The sequence below is a fragment of the Cucumis sativus genome, chromosome 7, assembly GCF_000004075.3.
Source record: "Cucumis sativus cultivar 9930 chromosome 7, Cucumber_9930_V3, whole genome shotgun sequence".
NCBI lineage: Eukaryota > Viridiplantae > Streptophyta > Magnoliopsida > Cucurbitales > Cucurbitaceae > Cucumis > Cucumis sativus.
In genome coordinates, this window is record NC_026661.2 from 19,446,844 (window position 1) to 19,467,638 (window position 20,795).

At 34.7% G+C, this 20,795-nt stretch overlaps 2 protein-coding genes and 1 pseudogene across 4 annotated transcripts; 1 reads left to right on the forward strand and 2 right to left on the reverse strand.

Annotated features, from left to right (window-relative positions):
• The first annotated feature begins 203 nt into the window (after positions 1-203).
• LOC101210498 (50S ribosomal protein L1, chloroplastic) lies at positions 204-4,311 on the forward strand. Its single transcript, XM_004135899.3, has 7 exons — positions 204-726; positions 1,660-1,839; positions 2,067-2,121; positions 2,941-3,068; positions 3,497-3,580; positions 3,703-3,828; positions 3,916-4,311. Exons 1-7 carry the CDS (start codon positions 358-360, stop codon positions 4,054-4,056), a joined length of 1,083 nt encoding a protein of 360 aa, XP_004135947.2. The 5' UTR covers positions 204-357; the 3' UTR covers positions 4,057-4,311.
• Positions 4,312-4,428: 117 nt separating this feature from the next.
• On the reverse strand, positions 4,429-19,986 carry LOC101210248 (structural maintenance of chromosomes protein 5). 3 transcript variants are annotated; one of them, XM_031888711.1, is made up of 31 exons: positions 19,776-19,985; positions 17,265-17,442; positions 17,013-17,166; positions 16,279-16,352; positions 15,980-16,129; positions 15,631-15,735; positions 15,389-15,534; positions 14,921-14,977; positions 13,400-13,511; positions 13,170-13,325; positions 12,663-12,784; positions 12,437-12,581; positions 12,260-12,325; positions 11,781-11,909; positions 11,615-11,713; positions 11,313-11,478; positions 11,079-11,224; positions 10,858-10,921; positions 10,664-10,788; positions 10,434-10,511; positions 10,146-10,218; positions 9,641-9,744; positions 8,398-8,514; positions 8,248-8,325; positions 7,150-7,249; positions 7,004-7,058; positions 6,132-6,180; positions 5,962-6,049; positions 5,813-5,885; positions 4,813-4,916; positions 4,429-4,727 (listed from the first exon to the last, which is right to left on the reverse strand). In XM_031888711.1, exons 1-31 carry the CDS (start codon positions 19,817-19,819, stop codon positions 4,666-4,668), a joined length of 3,219 nt encoding a protein of 1,072 aa, XP_031744571.1. In that variant the 5' UTR covers positions 19,820-19,985; the 3' UTR covers positions 4,429-4,665. The 3 variants fall into 3 exon arrangements, 2 of the variants coding, with proteins under 2 accessions (XP_031744571.1, XP_004135946.1); XR_004218155.1 differs by having other exon boundaries at positions 4,446-4,727; positions 5,962-6,065; positions 19,776-19,986; XM_004135898.3 differs by lacking the exon at positions 14,921-14,977 and having other exon boundaries at positions 4,442-4,727.
• Positions 16,840-16,932, reverse strand: LOC116405325 (annotated as a pseudogene).
• Positions 19,987-20,795: the final 809 nt, after the last annotated feature.

Consider the following 20,795-nt stretch of genomic DNA (forward strand, 5'->3'; position numbering starts at 1 on the left):
GTTAATGGGTTTATTTGCATTTATTACTTCAAAGCTTGATTGATTAAACATACTACACAACATAACATAAGAAGATTTTACTTAGAAGGATCAACTTATTTCTTTCTTTTGTTGAGAGTTGAGAGTTAAAGAGTGAAAATGAAAGTCGGAAAGTTCAACTTCCCACAAATTTCACCACTTTTTGTTTTTCACTTTAATTTTGTTTTCTTGTTTCTAAACCCCCAAAATGACTGTTCAATAAACATCCACTCTACCATCGCTAGAACCTCTCTTATCTCTTCCATTTTTATGTTGATAGGCTGCCTGAGACTTCTTCTTCTTCCTCTTCGATTGACATTCTGAGCTCTTTCTTCCTTCATGGCAATGGCCACTTGTAATCCCACACTGCACTCCTCCCTTACCATGGCCCACACTTCATCCGTACACCCACAAGACCCTTCTTCCCTTCTCTCTTTCAGACCCATTGCTGCCTCTTCCACCGCCAATATCTTCTCTTTATGCCACCCCTTAATTCTGCAGCGCAGGGGAGGGAGGTCCATCAATTGGGTCGACCTTAAATTTGGGAGAGAATGCAGGGATCATTTGGTTGTGGCTGCTTTAGCTGCGGAAATTGAGGTGGATGAGGATGTGGAAGAGAATGGAGAAGAGGGAAATGGTGGAACTGCTACTTCAGTTCTGCCTAAGATTAAGAAGGGAAAGGCTGCATTGCCTCTCAAAAGGGACAGAGTAAGCTTGAGCAAGTTCTTGTATTGCCCTGTTTTCAATCTAGTTGATTGCCATTTTGGATATGGTTTTAGAGTTTGATTGGTGGGTTTTACTTCGTTTTAGGTTTTGTTTTGTTGTTGTAGCTCTGACCTCCGGGGTTTTAATTTTAGACACTGTTGCCTTTTTATGGAGATGAAATATGTCTTAGAACTTTTACTTTTGTTTTCCTCCGTCTACTTCCATTTTTTGTCCTCCACAAATTAGGCTGGTTTTTAATGTTGGTTTGGCTAATCATTTTTGAGTGAGGCCCATAAGTATGCATTCTAAAGGGCCAGGTATGATGTCTCAAGTGATCAATTGTTTCAATGTGAAATGATTCATGTAGATGGAAGGGTACTTCTTGTTGGGGAAATCTAGATACCGTTAATAGGCCGTTCGGCTGGTTGGCTTTGCCGTCCCAGTAAAAACTTTTGTACATGCGTCTCTAGTTTGTTATTCTTGTGTTCATTGGTTCTTTCCCTTCTTACGTATATGTTTGTTTCAGTTCTGTAATTCACTTAATTTTGATTCAACATCTAGTTAAAATTTTTCTTGAATTGTTCTTTCTCTTTCTAGTTTCATTATCTTCTAGGATTAATAGTTCCTATCATGTCTATTTTTGATCAATGGCTTCATTAGTTGACTTGGAAAACTCTAGCAATCGGGCGGTTTAGTACTGTTTCTTTGCTTTCTACCTTCCTTTGTAGCATCAGCCGTTCCAGTTAGTTGTTATCCATATTTTCTTTTGAGTTCTACTCTGAACCAGCAATAGATTACGAGAGAGGTTCATAAAGGATATGTGGATTACTTTTAGTTCATATTGTAAGCCGTGTTCTCTTAAAATATATATTTGCCCCCTTCTCTTATTACTATTGAATCAGCTTTGACATGAAACCGTGTTCTGAAAATGTTCAGACCCGGTCAAAGAGGTTCCTGGAAATTCAAAAACTAAGGGAAACCAAAATGGAGTACGACCTGAAAACAGCAATATCTTTGTTGAAACAAACGTCCAGCACAAAATTTGTGGAAACTGCTGAAGCCCACTTCCGATTGAACATTGATCCCAAATATAATGATCAACAGCTGAGAGCAACTGTAAGTTTTCTTGGTAATTGCATGATAATTGACAAAGAAAGTTAAAAGTTATAAGAAAATATCGGTTCCATCTCAAAACCAAATGGTATTGAGAGTAGTCCATGTATCTTATAAAGATGGTGAGGTTCCTTGATTTCTTTAATGTGTGATTGTCAACAAAAGTCCTACCTACTACTTGAGTTTACTATATGTCTGTCCTAAATCTTCAATGCTCACTTTTTTCAAAGGTAAATTTGCCCAAGGGAACTGGACAGACAGTAAAGGTAGCTGTTCTTACTCAAGGTAATCACTAAATTTGACTTGAATGATACTTTCATTGGTTAGGATTCAATGGTAGAAGTATCTAGTTTTCTATGAGTTCTGGTTCCATTTCTTTCAATGAGGGAATATCGTGGAATGGATGTTAATACATGATGCAACTAGATATATGAACTTTAAAAAGTCTCAATGGAAGCTTGGTTTCTACCCAAAAAAATAGCAGGTATTATTGTCTCCAAAGTGATTGTGGATTAGATAGTATTTGGTGGAGAATCCTCTACTTGAAAGGGAGGTTTGCTTGCTCTGTTAGTGTCTTAGTGAGATTGCTTAAACTATCGTGGCCTTATTTATATGAATTTCCCTCTATTATTGATGAGTGAATATCCTTCTTGTAACCAGTGTGACATGTGTGATACATGGTATTTGGAGAATGAAAATATTTATTTGTTCTTTATTAAATTTTCATACAGTTTTGCAGTGTGACATGGTTAATACTGATTGGTTGGTTTCCCCCCTTGAAATCAGTTTAAAAACTTGAGTGAAGAGAATGAGATGAATGCTAGGATATGACTTTTTAATTAACTCTTATATGTATATATATATATATATATATTCGTTATTTATTTCCTTGATGTGGTCATGTGGATTCTCTCATCTTTTCCCATCTCTCTAATCAACTATAAATTTTGAGATTCAGCTTACATTGGCCATATTATCGTGCTGCTTTTTAAAAATGCTGTTTGTATCTGCATCATATCTCTTCTCATGGCGCCTTTTTTCTTCTTCAGTTTTCATTTTCTTTCACTCGTTTCATATAATCTCATTGCCTTCTGAATCATGTAGGTGAAAAATTCGACGAAGCAAAAAATGCAGGAGCAGATTTGGTTGGAGGTGAGGATCTGATAGAACAGATCAAAGGAGGTTTCATGGAATTTGATAAGTTGATTGCTTCACCAGATATGATGCCCAAGGTATGGTTCTTAAATCTTTTTACTGCTATACATTGTGATGGGTTTCCAAAAGTATAAGTATTTCTAACAACGTTGTCCATAGCAATGAAGTAGTTTTCACATGTACTTTGAAACTGAGTACCAAATACGATTCCGATTTCCTTGTATGCAATACTACCGATAATTTTTTCTTTCATGCTTGTAAGAAAGTATTTTTGGATACTTCTTGCACCATCTATGACCAGAATTAAGAAGATACAGTATCGTGTTCGTGCCACAGATTTAAAGAGACCAAGTTAAATAAAGCCTACAGAATTTTAACTCATCTTCATGTGAATGGTTTCGGTGTCCACTTTGGAGTTTGTGCTGATTTTGAGATATTTTAGTTACTTTGTGGCAACTACAAACAAACAATTAATCTGTTGACCGGTCTTCTCTGTTTGTTCCAGGTTGCAAGTCTAGGGAAACTTCTAGGACCTCGAGGACTGATGCCGAATCCAAAAGCTGGCACAGTTACAACAAATATACCTCAGGTATAGATAAGAACCATCTACATTTGTATGCATCACAATTTGACAATAAAGTTGATATTATATTAGCTAAGGAGAAGGTCTTTCTTGAGATATAGATTGGTAATAGCTTTGTCCTGTTTCAGGCTATAGCAGAGTTCAAGCAGGGAAAAGTTGAATACAGAGCAGATAAAACCGGGATTGTTCACTTACCGTTTGGAAAGGCAGACTTTTCCGAAGATGACCTCCTTGTGAACTTACTGTCTGCAATAGTATGTTCTTTCCTAATTCAAATTCTAAAGAACTCCATTAGTATCTATTTTTTTTACCATATTGATTCGTTCACATTAATCCAACAGAAATCAGTAGAAGTAAACAAGCCAACAGGTGCTAAAGGAGTATACTGGAAGAGTGCGCATATATGCTCTTCGATGGGACCTTCAATTCGATTAAACACAAGGGAAATGCTCGATTACAAGATCCCATCATCAAATGCTTGAAGAATTTAACTCTACACTTGTAAATGCCTTCTTCAATTTGCTTGATCGCAGCCCTCGTGAATGCACCTTTTGAGTTGTCTTCAGCGGCCAAAGACTTGGTTTAGTATTAAAGTTGCTATGTGTCTGAAGAAAGAATAGAGCTTGATGATTATCTTGAATTGAAGAGTAATTGAAACTTGAGAACTGCATATTCATTTGTAATTGAAACTGATTCAAAGTAGCTCAGTTTTGTTGTGTTGTGGTTATCAGCATCAATCATTTTCACCTCATCTGACTATTGTTTATTTCTCAAATTTTAGTTTGTTTAAGCTTTTCACTGTTGAAAAATATGGTGGATGATTGTTCTTGGAGAATTTGTAATGAAATATAGAGTTGAAAATGGAAGAAAATTTTAAGTTAATTCATCAGTAAACAATAGATAGAAAAATAATATGATAGCTTTACAAAAGAATTTGTCAAGTCATGGTTCAACTATACAAAATGAAAGCACAAATTGAATCACAATCGTTTAAGGACTAGCAGCTATTTGATGTGAGAACATGGCAACCTTCATAGAAAGAACTCTAATCGAACATTGCCTTCCTCAGCATAGAAATCCGCTAATGACAATCAACATCGGCTTTCTCCTACGTAGTTCATCAACGTTCCCCAGCTATCTCCATTGCTCCATGCTGTAGTACACAAATTTTACAAAGTAGGTAGTTGATCGTAAGCAATATTACTCGGGGAAACAACACAAAGAGAAGAGAAGAAAACCTCTCGAGGGCTGCTCGATCCAAGGACCATTCATTATATTCAGTATAGTACAGGCCTCGCTATATTCCAGTTCTGGAAGTAACTTTGGAGTCAGTAGGAAACACCTGAAAAACATTATTAGCTATAATGAAATTCATTGCATATATTTCGGAGGACCACAGATCCAACTTATTCCACATTCAGATGAGATTTATCAATAAAACTAGCAAACTCAAGCATGAGGCACCGTCTGTTTATTTTGTTAGAAGAAAGGACACTGAGAAAGAGAGAACAAAAATATTACAAACCTAATATACAAAAAACGTAGTGAGAGAGGGACCTAGAAAGCAAATACACAAACAAGGAAACCTAGACTGCAACGTAGACTTTAAATAAATAAAATCTTGATATAGTCAAAGATAATAATAAAAGTAAAGATAAAACTAAGGGAAAACCCCTATAGGTAGATTATCAAACCTAATATTTTTTAGGTTAAATATTATTTTGGTCTCGATTCTTTGAAGTTTGTTTAGTTTTTTAGTCTGTATAATTTCAATTGTCAAATTTTAATCTCCGCTTTTAATAAATGTAAAATCTTGTCCCTGCTACTAGTCTTGTTGATTTTAATTTTTTTTTGTTATCCTTTAGCATTTTTATTATAAATTTTGAAAGCATATTCAGATATAATATTTCCTTGTATGAAACTTATGTTTATTAGTTCAGTAAAAATTAATCTTGAAGGACTAAATTTAAAATTTATTGAAAGTCCATGGATTAAAATTTTACAATTGAAAGTGGGTGGATTAAAATTGAACAAACTTCAGCCTAGGGACTAAAATGTTATTTTAACTTAGTTTGTAAACCATCTTTATTCAGTCTAAAGAACTTTTAGTATATTGAGAAAAACTATCCTGAAATATTATGACACTATACTAGGGGAAGAACTAACTGTCAACACACGGCCTGCTCAACCAGAATCTAGAAAACCATGATGACAAGTTAAAGAGTAATTGGTGCTCACTGTGGTGTATTGGTTTGGCTGGCAGCTCTCACCAATTGCTGGAACATCTTCCGTTCATTTATGGGATCCATTCCTACCAAAAGGCAATAGGCACAATTATTTTACATAATTTGTTTGTGCCAGTAGACGACGTTTGTATGGATACTTACCTTGGTTTATCTCGTCAACTACTCTAAATGGGCAGTTGGTAAGGTCTTGAAGGGAAACAAGATACAGAATTGTTGACACCGAACGTTCCTAGCAAGTAAAAGATCTAAATTATTGTAAAACAGCAACCTAGTTGCAAACAAGAAAAAAAGACTGCGATGAGCTGTAATACCCCTCCAGATTGATGATGTGCACTGAGAACCTGAAGCTGACCTGATTGTCTGTTAATTACATTTCAAAGAAATGAAAAAATTAAATAAATATAGCAACAGTATTATCATAAATATGTAGAGACTGAAGAGAGGAATTGAGCACAACAATTAACTGAAAAGACATAAATGCACAAAATACTCGATTTTAGTAAACAACTCTAAGCAATGAAAGTCAGTGACTATTCCTAAGACACATTGAGTATAATGCCATTTAATTAAACCTAAACCCTAAACCCCCGGAATGTCCAACAATGAAGCCAGCAACTATTCCTAAGACGCATTGAGTATAGTGCCATTTAATTCCTAAACACAAGTCTGCATCACTTCGACATCCCGGGAAGCTCTCTTATCCAAAATGTGGGAAAATTTTCCTTTATTTTCTACTCTTCAGGAATCAAGATTGTATGCATTTCTTTTCTATTATTTTAGCTCTTAACGCTTTTGATAGTACGTGTCAAACATTTGGAATAAGATGTTTTTTTTAGGTGAGACTGGGTGTATAATGACATCCAATATTTGGGAGTTCTTGACTTATGTGTTGAAATACTGGATAAAACAACGATTTCTCAGGTAGTCAGATTGAATCATGCCTGAACCTACAATGAAGTGAAAAGTCATACCACCAATACTTGAAAATCACTCGTTAAGGGTAAAAAGTGAATTCTCTTGGTCAGTATTCCAGAGGTAACAATCATTTGAAAATATATCTTAGTGAACCCATGCCGGTGAGATGACATTCTCTAGAATTTAGTACGTTTGACCAAAAACAGTATTCAAGCACAAGAAATAAATATATTTAGATCTTAAAGTGGGTGTCGGAAGCTGTGCTCACCTGAACTTCACTTTAATAAGTATTCCAAATTGATCAAAGTCCATATCATGCTCATCTAAGAGAAAAAAACCCATCGCAAGGAAATTAAGGACAAGGAAAAAGAAATCTCCCAGGAAGTAAATTTTCAGACCACAAAAAACCAGTACCCAATAACACTTCTCCAGCAACAGCCATCTCTTGAAAATTGCGACTAAAAGTTTCATTTATCTGAGAAACAAGTTTTCTTAATGTTGGGAGCCAATTTCCCTGCAAATAATATTTTGTATTAATACCATGATAATTCTTAAATGTTTTTTTTAAAAAATAGAAACAAAACTTACAAAAATCTAGAACTTACTAGAACATAAAGGGAATACAAGACTGATAAATAAAACAACTAACAGAAGAAGAGGATTAAAAAGCATCAGGAAATACAAATTATCAAAGGTTGCCCTTTTTTTGTTAGGATAGAAAACAACCCCTTTCATTGAGAAAATATATATATATATATAAGGACATACAAAAAAGCCAAGCCCACAAAAGATCCCAGAGAAAGGATTTCCAATTAAGTAAGATCTTGTCCGGAGAATAGTTACCAAAAGTCATCAAAACCAAAGCCCAAAGAGAGACATGAAACCTCACCAGAAACCAAACTTCACTAGGGCATCTCTCCACGCCATGAAACACTGTTGTTTATCTTCCCCAAAAAGATATCCCACAACAAAGCACACATCCCCACAAACCAAAGAAATGACATCTCTTTCAAAAGCAAATGGAGGAAAAACTCCCCGATTGTCCAACAAGCATCCCTCTTACGAGCAAGCGCAAAATCCAACTCTTGAAAGAAGCCACGTTGTTTGCTAAATCAAACATGCTAGAAATGTAAAGATGAATATGACCATAGGAAGTAACAGCCCCAGAAAAACTCACTACCACGTCCTCCTTTTGGATGATTAGTGATTCCTTAAGTGCACTGCTCAAACAGAAGGAAGAAAAAGAGGTCCTATGGCAAGATTTGTTCGTTTAAACTAGGTTGAACGGAAGAAAACTGTTGAAGGAAAATTAGGATTTATGAATCATTAGTATTTTCCATTATTATTTTCCTTTAGTGGTTTCTTTGAAGTCTATATATATTCCTATGTAAAACATCATTATGTACTCTGAATTATTATGATTTATTCAATAATTTAGAAATTTCACAAAAACATATAGTCCAAACATACATGGCATGTACTTGGCAACAAGTGAAATAATTAATAGATTACCTTCAGCTCATCAACTTCAGCCATACACTTCCTTAGTTCATGTTTATCAGCCTCTAGTTTTCGTGCAATGATGTTTATCTGTAATATGACAGCGTAAACATACCAACCATGCATAAGCAACGATAAATTGATAATCAGATGCATAAGGACCTGACGCTGACGATGTTCATATTCCTCAAGCACGTTATGGTTTAAGAATAGAATGGAATTAGCTTGAGAGATATTATCTTGAATAGCAGCCTCCAATTCCTCAATTGTAGTAGGCATCTGTGCAACAAATGAAATAGATCATTCTCAAAATAATGTTTTTAGTACAAACTAATTAAGTAAGGCTATCCCCATTCCAACATTCTTGCACAATTCTGAATTAGCAATAGAGGAAATGGAAGGAAATTTTCTTTTTCAAGATAATGTTTTTAGTTTCCAATCGAGTAAGCCTAGCCCCATTCCAACAATCTTGCAAACTTCTGAGCTTGCAATAGAGGAAATGGAAGGAAAAAAGGTTTGAGGGGCCTAGGTCAATCCAAGGATTTGATTGACAACGATTATTAACATTTACAAAAGAGAGCGTGCAAAGAGTGGGGATCAATATTTTTTAAAGTCAGCTTCATTCTTACAAGGTGAGACAACCTTCAAATTTCTTTGGGAAAAGTGATGAATCGTGTGGTATTAATTATTTGTTCGGAAAGGACTTGTCCCATTTCTCTGAGAATCTGGATTTTCTTGGTAAAAGCTATGAAAACCGTATCATGGTATACAGGGGCCTAGGGGATTCTAGCGAAAGATTAGCAGTATAGAAGTGTTCAAGCCTGGAAACAACTTGTCAGACCAACATTCCTCACCTAGAATAAGATGGGTGTTCAAGGATATTATCAAGAAATACATCATTCTGAAACAAAATGTGATGCACAATTAATTAATTTAATTTATGAAAAACAGAGCTTACACCAAGAAAAAAATATCACATGGGTGAAAATAAATAAAGCCCACAAAAGAGCGCCAAACTACATCAAACAGCTTTGTTAGGTCTTTTCACTGAATCCTAAAGAGAAAAATTCCTTTTCCCTTCCTTTTTTTTTTCTACAGCTTTTACGGTTCTGTTTCTTTGTTCATTCCATATCTTCACAGACAATCTAACTATAATTCAAAGAAACCATACATACATAAAACTATAAGCATATAGAATTAGTCAAAAGCATAAAGTTATCTATTAGAGCACAAATTTGGCTGCAATAAACCATGGCTCATCGGTTAGCACCCAAAACCACTCAAAGCCAAAGAATAATTGTGTTTTTTTTAAACAGAGACAAGCTTCTTTATTAATATAAAACTCAAACTACAAGAGAATTATAAAATGAGAACAATAAAGAAGCCAATACGAAATCGAGAAAACCTCAAGAAATTCCTTCTCAAGTTCAGGTGTGATTGCAGCAATAGATTCTGCATACTTCTTGGCAGCTGAAAGTTGCTGTAGATAGTCCTCAACTTCCTTCTTGCCTGGAAAAAGGATTTAGCAATTAAAAAAAATAAGGATCAGCGAATGAAGACAGACAAAAAAGGAGGCAAAATTATGTGTTGAATGTTTCATGCATTTGAAAAGAATCAAATGAAACAGTAAAGCAGCAAATGGTCTGGAAAGAACCAAAAGAAAAGGCAAAGCATCTTCAATGAAAAATTTAAGCCAAAACCATTTCTTATATAATTCTTTTTTAATAGAAAACCGTTTCTAATGTTGAAGCTATTTCATGCATTGCCAACAAGTAATTTGTACGACATATAGTACGATAGTCAGAATACATGCAATTTATATATAGATTCATCCAAAAGACCTTTTTTATGAATCTTTTAGATATTATAACAGGGCGAAAGATAGTAGCAGAAGCTTGGGCACAACTCACAGTACTCAAACTGCACTGACGCTTGCAGAGCAACCTTTTCATGCTGCTTTAGATTAACCTCCAATTCTCTGATCTAAAGATATAATCATCATAAACTGTAGATATTAGGGAAGGAAAAAAAAAACAATCCAGAAGAACAAAATAGATCTGGAAATGGAACAATTTGGAGTGTCAATAGAATCCCATTTAAAAAACAAAAAGTGAAATGTAGACAGAAATTCACTTGGAAATCCTCGCGTGCTTTGTTGTAATAAAATATAACATCAACAACTTCACCATCCAAATTACCTTTGCTTCAATTTCAATGGAAGACATATGGTTCTTAGTCAAGCTCTGTCTATAGGAAACGGCTTCAAGAAGCAAATTCTGTCGATGGAAAAAAAACAAGTTTATCTATATATATATACAACTGCCTTCATGAACAAATTTAATTCTTTGAACACTTGGATGCCAACTCCAAATAATGATGAGAAAGACATAAATACAAATATAAAAAGATTCAAAGTGTGAGACTTCACCTTAATTTCAATTGCACAATGAAACCTCTGAATGTTAAAATTTGCAGCTTGGTCGACAAGCTTGGCCACAACAGTATCCAAGTCATCTTCCCGCTCCATAGATTCTAATTTCTTTTTCCTTTGATCTAGATTACCAAAAAAACATTCATTGATAAGATGGACAATCAAAATTACATTAACATATTAATACTTACCAATGCGATTTTCCATTTCACGTCGTTTTCTCTTCTCATGTTGCACAGTATTTAAAATGTCTTCCTGCAATTTTTAGAGTTAGTTTTGTATTATTCGCTAGAAAAAAATTATAAACCTGATTTCAAATGATGAAAGACTTGAGGAGCACACACAAGGAAGGTCATTGGATAACCTGAGTTCAATGACAAGAAACTGATATTTTTTATTATTCTGGACTTACTCGATGTTTGCGAAGTTTAGCTTCTTCATCCTCTATCAATCTTAGCTCATTCTGACATGATTTACAATTTTCTTCTAAGGCAGAAACAGATTCTTCTAGCTCACTTTTCCTAGAGCGAAGCCCATCAATTTCTCCCGCATCCAAGTCTAAAAGGTAAATAATAGGTTATCAAAGTCATGTAATTCAAAGCTTTCAAAGATTCAAATAAAATTTCAAGGAAATTTTTTTATATACTGCACAAAAGAAGACGTGAGCGATCAACTGGTTCCACACTTCCGGAGATATGACCACCGTATCTAGAGCGAGACCATCGATAATGATTATCTGGAGTCCAAAAATCTAAAATTCCCAATTTTGAGACCTCGTCTGCCTTTTGATCAGTTACCTTTGAACCAATATACTGAAAGAAGAAAGAAAACATTTCTAAAGTGAAAGAAAAGTGTTTCTAATACAAGCTTCTGCCAGATTCCATAAAGCTGGATTTCAGATTTAATAATAAAATTAACGTCACACTAGAAAGAGTCTTGAAAGCATACTGAATGTTCCAAACCAAACTGCATGGTCAAAACCTCCTTTACAGCTGCAGGAGCATCAAAAATTTGGTCTAGCCGAGAATATATGCCAAATGCACGAACCTGTTCGACATCATTATTACAAACTAGTACAAATGTAAACTCCAATTATCACTTCGTTGACATTTACCTCCTCAGACAACTCAAAATGCTGATTTGTGCGCCTTTCACCTCCCACATAGTTTAAGACAGGAACGCCAAAAGAGCCCAAGTTTTTTACCATAATGTCGCGATCATGAGAATCTTGGGTTATGAAGGACTGTAAATCAAGCAATGGCCACCACGATTAAGGAAAATCAGAAAGCTCTGTTACCACAATGTCAGAGTAATTTTCTATAGCTCCCTCACCTTTATGTAAGTTGATTAATATACTTTAATACAGTAGATACTAAACCTAAGTAAGAAATAACTGCTTTCATTGAGAAAAAAATGAAGAATACAAGAGCATACAAAAGACGAAGCCTACAGAAACAAACTACACCAAAGAAAGGGTTTTCCAACTAAGTAAGATATTGCTTAGTAAATAATTACAAAACGTCTTCAAAACTGAAGTCCAAAGAGAAACATGGGACCACACCAAGGGTATTAATAAATGTAATAATTGAGTACCTTCCAGACATAGGATGGAATATGGCCTTCTAAGTAGTCAGCATGAGTCCGATTAGACACATTAACCTAAGATTCCATGCAGAAAGAAATGGCAGGGAAAGGCATCAAGTAGTAAGTAAAAAAAAAAAAAAAAATAATAATAATAATAAAAAACATTCTATGCATTAACATAAGAACCTCTAGCAACACTGGACCATACACCTCCTTCTTGAACTCATGGCGATGTTCTTGAAGCCAGTGATAAGCTTCAAAAATCTTCTCTGTTCCAGAATTTTTCAATGCCTGTAGTAGTTTTGTATTAGTATTCTCCATATCTTTTAACCTGAAAGAGGTGCTTAACTGTAAGATGATAAACCACCAAAGAGAGCTGAATGCACAACTGATCAAATATTCTGATATGTACCTATCCGAGCATTGCCTCAAAGTATTTCTTTTTTGGGAAATGTTTTTCTCAATCTCTGACTTCATAAGTCTCTTCTGACTTGCTGAAACTTCCAACTCCAAAATTTGAGCACGCAACCGTTCCTGGTGAAATATGATTGAAGTAACAGAGAGAAATCTAAGAACTTTATAACCATATACAAATTATTTTGAAGTTTGCTGTTCTGGTTTATTTTAGCCTATGCTTCTTTTTCATTCCCTTTTGGGAACTTGTACCCTAGAACGATTATCTCTTCATAAATCAATGAAACAAAATTCTTGTTGGAAAAAAAAAAAAACAGATACAATGCAAAAGAGTCTTTGATTACCTTATGATAATTAACAAAAAATCAAAACTTTAAAACTGCCATTTCAACAGTTTTGCTTTTGACAAGCAAACTATTTATAATTGTTATGAAAAACAAGCGAACTTTTTATTAACATTTGAAAACTTCAATTGAAAAGAAACAAATATACAAACGTAGCTTACAATCTCATCCTTGGGATGTTCATAAGCAGGCAAATTCTGAAGTTCAAACTCAGCAGATTCAAGTTCCTCTTTAGCTCGTGCGATTCTCTGTTGACGAGATTCTTCTTGTTTCCTCAGGTCTTCCATTTCTTTCAATTTTCCTTGCACTTGCACCCCCTACCACCAATGCAAACATGTTTGAAGAACCCAAGAAATAGGAGAGATTCAAAAAGCCACAAACTTTAACATACCAAACGATTTTCAGTTTCCTGAAGTTCCACCCTTTTCTTGTGATTATCGTTAATACGAGTGCTATACTTTTTAGTTTTAGCATCCAACTTTGCCTTCTCCAATTTTTGTTTCCTGAAATAGCCAATTGAAACATAAATCACTAGCATAGAGGATGATTGAAAAAACAAAGTAACTTCTATATCTCATTTCTACCAAGTACCACCAAATTTATGGTCCCTTAGTTAACACAAATCTAGAAAGGCAAGGTTCTCAAGAAAAGATAAAAATTTTCCTTCTCTCTTCCTCATGGAAGTATCATTGTATCAATACTCATGAGAGGCTCCCAAAGGCCAAAAGGAGATTCTCCAATCAGTAGGTTTCCCTCTTTACAACCTCTGGAAGTTTTCAGCAGAAAGATGGTATTTTATTTAGAAATCTGTGGGGCTTGCTCTGTTGTTGCATCCCTATGCATATCAAGGATTGGTTGAAGCTCTTTCCGGTAGGTGGTTTAAAAATAAGGCCAGAAAAAGATGAGCAAAAAAGTTGAGAACCGTACTTACTCGCCATAACACCATGCCGCAAAGCGTTTGGATCCAATGGAAAAAACACCATGACCATTTAGCAAAAGAAAACCACATTATGAAGTCTAAGATTGCTTGTGCTCACTGGTCTTGGTACCACCTCTATACTAATCAAATGAGGACGTTAGTGCCCCTCTACACTGTTGTCCCTTACACAACTTTTTTTCTTGAACAAGAGAAACTTTTCGGTGATGAAATAAAAAGATTCTAAGATCTCCCTTTTCGTATGATTTTGCTCCATTTATATATCTCCTTTTTTTTTCTTTATTTAATTTTATTATCAAAACAATTCCTTTCATTGACTAAGAATCAAAGAATATAATAACATACAAAAAAAAGTTAGCCCACAGAAAACCCCTTAAAAAAATGGACTCTAGTTAAGAATAATGTTGCCTAGCGAATAATTACAAAAAAAGTTTACAAGAATGAAGCCCAAGAGAGATGAGAAACTTAACCATAAACCAGAGATCGTTAGTATCCCTGTTCACACCCCCAAACACCTTGTTATTTCTCTTCCCAAAATATCCAATTATAGAGCACAAACGGATGTAATCTAAGTAACCTCAAGGAGAAATACTCCAACAACAAAAGATTATGGATTTTTTATTAGAATGAATAATGTGTTTCATACCAGAGGAAAAGACTCATATTTATAGAGTTCTATTACAATTGGGGTAAAAAGGGAATTAACCTAGAATATTACCTAATTACCCAATTAACCCTTAGTCTTCTTACATAACAGACTCTAGCAAGCCACAAAAAACACCCCTTCCCAAACAAAGATGGATCGAGGAGAAACTCCCTTATCAAGTCATTAATGAGCATGGACAAAACCAAATTCCTAAAAGATATGGTTCCAAGTAGAACTCGAGAACTCACAACCCCATAGAAGGTGATCAGGTCTTCCTTAGCGTTTTGAAAAGAGAATACAACAAAAATTCCCATAACAAAGATGACAACCTTGTAAGCTGATCCAAGGTGTTCAGACGGCCATGTAAGACTTGCCAAACAAAGAACCTGATTTTCTTGAAAATAATAATCACGTATTAGTATTCCTAAGAATGATTTGAAACAGTCAATTATAGTCGCATGTATTATTATTCCTAATAATCACAAGTATCTACTTCGTTTCTTATAAAATAACCTTGTTTACATGCTTATACCTATCCAACATAAAAGAAGTGATCTAATCCACAACAATCGATTAAAATAACTTAATCCTATGTTAAAAACAAACGGCAAAGATGTAACAATTTGACAAGAAATCTACCCCCATTTGAAGCAAAACCAAAACATTTCCAAAAACTAAAGTAACATGGACTCAAAATAAAATTGCAGATTTATAGTTAGAATTTTCAATGGCTACCCCAAACTCTTAATCTTATAAGAAAAAAGGATTATCAAAATAGTTAAACCAAGTGATCATACTCAATTGGCTTCTTTAGATCATTCAAAGTGTTAGCAGCTTCATCTAACTTCTTTTTGGCCTCCTTTTCTTTTTCCTTAACTTCCAAGTATTCGGCCTTTTTCATGTCATACTTTAACCATGGCAGTTTCTTTTTCATGGACTCAACCTACAAATGACAGCAGTCAGCAAACAGATATCTATGGTCATCAGTCATGGAAGCACAAACATAAAAGGTAAAAGCTAATGGAGAAATGATCAAAACCTTTTTTAAAAGTTCATCTCTTTGACGAACATGCTCAACATCTTTCTCTTGCTCAACATTTAATGCCTTCAACTGATCTAGGGTGTCACCATTTTTCTCAACAGCCTAAACCAAAGGCAAGTTGCAAAAAGATTCATGAAGGTTTTGCTTCTTGTTCTAAAAAAAGAAAAAAAAAAAAGATAACGAAGGTTCTTCTATTCACTCTCCTATTTAATTTTAAAGACATAATAAAAATAGCACATGGAATGAAAAACAAAAAAGATTTTGTAAAACAAAAGCAGACAAAAAGGATAAGAAACCAACATGAGACAAGGCCCAAAATTATGTGCACGAGTTATTCTAAACTTACTCTTTCAATACTTTTTATGCCATGGCTTTTATCAACAAGTGCACGATGTAGGATAGGAAGTTGAGGGTCACCAACTGCCTTTTCCGTCTCTTCTAAAAGTTGCACAGGAGTTAATTTGGCAAATTCACAAACCCTGTCCTGTGGTAAAAACTGAACCCCTCTCCCACAAGAGAACGGGAAAAATACATCAAAACAGAGTAACTTAATTCACAGGAATTATATATGCACGGAACCACGCATGCGCGTGGGCGCGCGCACACACACATATATCAGATAAAAGTTGGCCAAATTTTACTCACTTGAGTTAAATTATTAACTTGAATATTAAACCTTTGAATAATTCCAGCTACATCTTTTTTCGGCACAACTTTTCCTGAAGAAGGTCAAGTACAAGTAAGAGCAACTTTTTTTACATAAAAACAACCTGACTATTCACCCCTTCAAGAAAGAAATGAAAATTGAACTTTCCAGAGATATATAGTTTCTTCCTTAGACAAATGTCTCGTGGAAGAGTGTGTGTAAAAGAAAAACTTCCACACGAGAGAAATCTATATTTCTAGAAATGCTCACAAAGAAATATCCTTGAGGAACAGAACAATTAAGTATTAAACAATGTGTGGTAGGGGCACATATCATGCAAAACACTGACCAGAAAATGTAAGGGGTTTTCAATGCAAGGAAAAGACTTTTAACTCATGCTCCCTTTTATAAAGATATCTTTATACATAGAAATAAATAGATAAAAGAACCAGAAGCATGACATGTTCGCAGAAAAAAGAACACAGTGTTTCCCGCCGTAGCTGAAGCCCACCTAAGTTTATCATATAGTGATATTACTAGACTTGCAACTATCTTGGCTCATAAAATCAGATTAGTAATTTGTCATCCTTGCACAGTGGTCATGCCAATCTTCTCTGTACCGTTCCAATTTTATCGGATGTCCCAGCAGGGACATAAAATCAAACTAGTAATGAACTTATCAGTTAGAAAGGTCGAGGACTCGAAGATATGGACCATATACAAGATAGCTCACCATTGAACAGCCACTCGGATTTGTTGTGCGTGTCCATTTTACGTGTAATTGTAATCTTTTCCTCTTTAGTATTCCCTCTCAAGGTTATTCTAACATAACCAGACTCCTCCCCACGCTTCACGTATGCTCCAACACTGGTTGCCCTTCCAAGGAGCTGCAAAAAAAGATTCTAACCAATCTATACAAGAAAACAAGCTAGAAAAGGAATTCCTCCGTGAGAGTATCAGGCATATTAATCAACATTTAACCAACCTGAGGCTCACCACCAAGGCCAAGGGCAATAGCACACACAATAGAGCTTTTACCAGATCCATTAGGCCCAATTACAAGGTTTAGACGTGATCCTGGTTTACATTTCAGGTGGTTAAAGGTCATAAAGTTATGAAGCTCAATCTCAATTATACTTCCAGGCATATAATCATCTTCCCCCCTGAAGAACAAGAAAGTGTAAAACATTCAGTATGATGTAAAATATAAGTAATATAAAACACTGCACATACATTTCAACCCTAAATCTGCATAAGAAAAATGAACACAAATAAAACTGCAATATTAATTCAGTGAAATTTCCAATTTTACAATTATTGGTTATCACCTATAAGAATGGCAACACAGTAATAAGATATAAAATATTGTATTTAATGAGTTTTCACTCCGTGCTAATCTCGTTTCAACATGTTCAAATCTTTTGCTCTTGAACCTAAGGACACCTCAGTGTCGGAAACTTCAATAAGAGAAACTTGGCCCATCTAATGGGATTGGAAACTCTTAAAGAATGAAGAGTTGGAAATTCAAGTAACTTCTTTGTTGAGAAATGTTGGTCTGAGGAGATTTAAAGGTGGAAAACTGATTTTGGAAGAAACCTTAAGAATTTAGAGGCTAGTGAGTGGGCCAGCTTATCAAATTTACTTCAAGATGTTGTTCTCAACCAAGATCCTTACTCGAAAAGATGGAAGTCATACAGCAGTGCAGTAGTGGGTTTTTTTTTTCTTGTACAACCATTTGAATCATGATGAATAAAATTCCAGGACTCTTTGTAAATCTTAACTCATATTCTTTGTTTATTTTTAACGGTCAGTTTAGCTACATTATGTCTTAGTTGGCTTAAGTTATTTAGACTAACCTTTGTGATCTTACCCCTTTCCCTCAAGCAGAACCTATATAAAAAGGACACAGTTTGCCAGAAAGAATGATGGAAGATTGCTTGTGGAAATCCCAATCTCACCGAAAAATGAATTGGAAGATCCAAAAAAGAAAACATAAAAACAATTAGTAGAGAAAATACCTAAAGATAACATGTTTGAGTGGCTCAGGATGAAAGCTAGAGACACGCTTTAACACATGGAAATTGAAAGAGAAATGGTGTTTCTAGCCTTCTAACTAGGAGAGAAAGCTCTACAAGCATCCTCTGGTGCATGTAATAAGGAAATAACCTATAAAGTGCTTCTTTAAGAGTTAAACTTTCATTGTTGTCCATATTTCAAAGCTTTGGAAATTTTAGTTCAAATCCTTTGTTCATGGGTGAAAGATGAAAACATTGCTTGTTTTTCTTCCCCTTCCCTCTATAGAATGCTTAGCCAAGGTCCAAAGTAAAGAAATTGTTGAGGTTCTGACCTTTCCCAAACCTACCCATTCATATATAGGTTTAGGATGGCCACTAGGTTGTGGAGAGTTCATTGTGACACTAAATGCCCTAAATTTTTCAAGATTACATCCAAAAGTTAGAATCTTCCACTTGTTTAAATCTCGTCTAGCAAAATCTTCATTTAAAGATTTTTGTAAGATGAGATCCCACAGAACTTATAATGACATAAAAAACAGGGGAGTTCTTTACAATAGAGAGGTCATCAAGGTTAAGAATTTCATGACAGGACCTAGTTTCAAGTCCCTGTGCTCTTCCCAAAAAAGAAAGCCACACACCAACACCTAGACCTCTCCAGTGATTTAAACCTTCAAAGGATAAGAGGGTCAACAAATCAACTATGACAAACAAAATATTTGGTGAGAGTAAGAATGAGCATGTAAGAATTGACTAAGACAGGATGCTTAGCACTTTTTTTTTCTGGATAGAAGATGTACAGAATTTGTTTCAGCTAACAGCTACTCTCCTTTTTTGTTGCTAAATTTAGCCACTTTTCCAAATAGTATAATAACAGGAATTTAACGTTCTGTTGTTTGGCCAAATGCTGGGATATGTTCCCCTTTCGTTATCTCTTTTTTATGTCTACTTCCACTTAGTAAATTGTACTTAATGCAAGCACATTGCTCAAGCTAATTATCATGAGCAACACTGAACAGATTATTTCCACTTCTGATTTTCTCTTCCTTGCCTCTGTTATTCTGTTAATCTGTTCAATAGATTTAATATTAAACATTAAAAAAAAAAAAAAAAGGCTATAGCAAATAATTCCATAAACAAACAGGAGTATGAAAAGGGAAACTTTTGGCTCGTTTGGCAATGACAAGAAACAGAAGACCACAAAATATGTCAAGAAGCTGAATTTTCACAAGTTCAAACTCTCCAAGACCACGAGAAGAACTGCAATTCGATGTGATGGAAGCTCAAAAATATAAAAACTTCCAGTTTTCCATCCACTTTCTCGGCATCCAAACATGTGCCACAGAACTACAGAAGCAAAACCCTAGTTCTATTCTAACACCATTATCACACTAAAGTAGAAAACACACGAGCATAAAACGGAATGGAAGAAAAATACAAATATTTTAACAGTGGGCCAACAATTGAATGAAGGTGATACAGACCTCGTAATTCTAAGGCGCTTAGCGCGATGCTCGGATTCCGCCATAGCATAGAGGTTGGTGGAGCTTTGCCTTGCAGATACGAAATTTCAACGATCCCGTTTAGAAAAGGTGATCAGTGAGAGTTAGGGTTTGAGTGAGCGACTTGGAACTTGGAAGAGGACAGTCGGGGAAATGGCGCCAACTAAAAATCGAACCGTTAAACAAATTTGTGTTTCATTTTGCATTTCTTTTCCTTCTTAATAATACCATTTTTTAAATTTTATCATTATGTTAACTCTAAGAGAAAATACTCCTAAACTTTTTATTGGGTTAAAACACTTCCACACTTAAAGAAAAATATTCAACAATATTATTAAAAGTATGGACAATTCAAATATACAAACACTTTTTTGGAGATGCTAACCAACTATATAACAACAATATTTTATGGGTATAGAAAATCTACCTGTAGTTCATAGATTGCTACCAAACGATATCATCTATCGCTAGTTGACTTTAAGAGCTAAATCTAAATTTTGTTACATTTGTAAATTCTATTGTATTGCATTCATTCAACTAATTGCAACTGACTCTATCTTTAAATCAAAAATATTAAAAACGTTTTTGTTGTTATTTGAAAATCGTATTCCTTGTTTCAAAACACCCTTTAACTTAACATTCGTTTTAGATAAAGAAAAAAAATATCAGGTTGAGTTTGAAGATACTTATTGACAAAAGTATGTTAAGAATTTGGATTATAGTTTTTAAAACAATTAATAAGAGAGAAAAGTAAACAAAATGTGCGTGCATTAGTGCATTTTTAGTGATAAAGACTTGGTTGATTTCGTTGTTATTTAAATTAATATATTTGTTGTGATAAGTTAAGAAGAATGTTGGCCTCTTGTATTAATAGCTAAGAAGATAATCAATCAAATCCTAAGTTTTTGATTGTCAAGATGAGCGTACGATACAATGTTTGTATATCAAGTTCAAGTTTAGATGTTTGATTCTCCACATCATGCTTTAATACAACATTTTTGT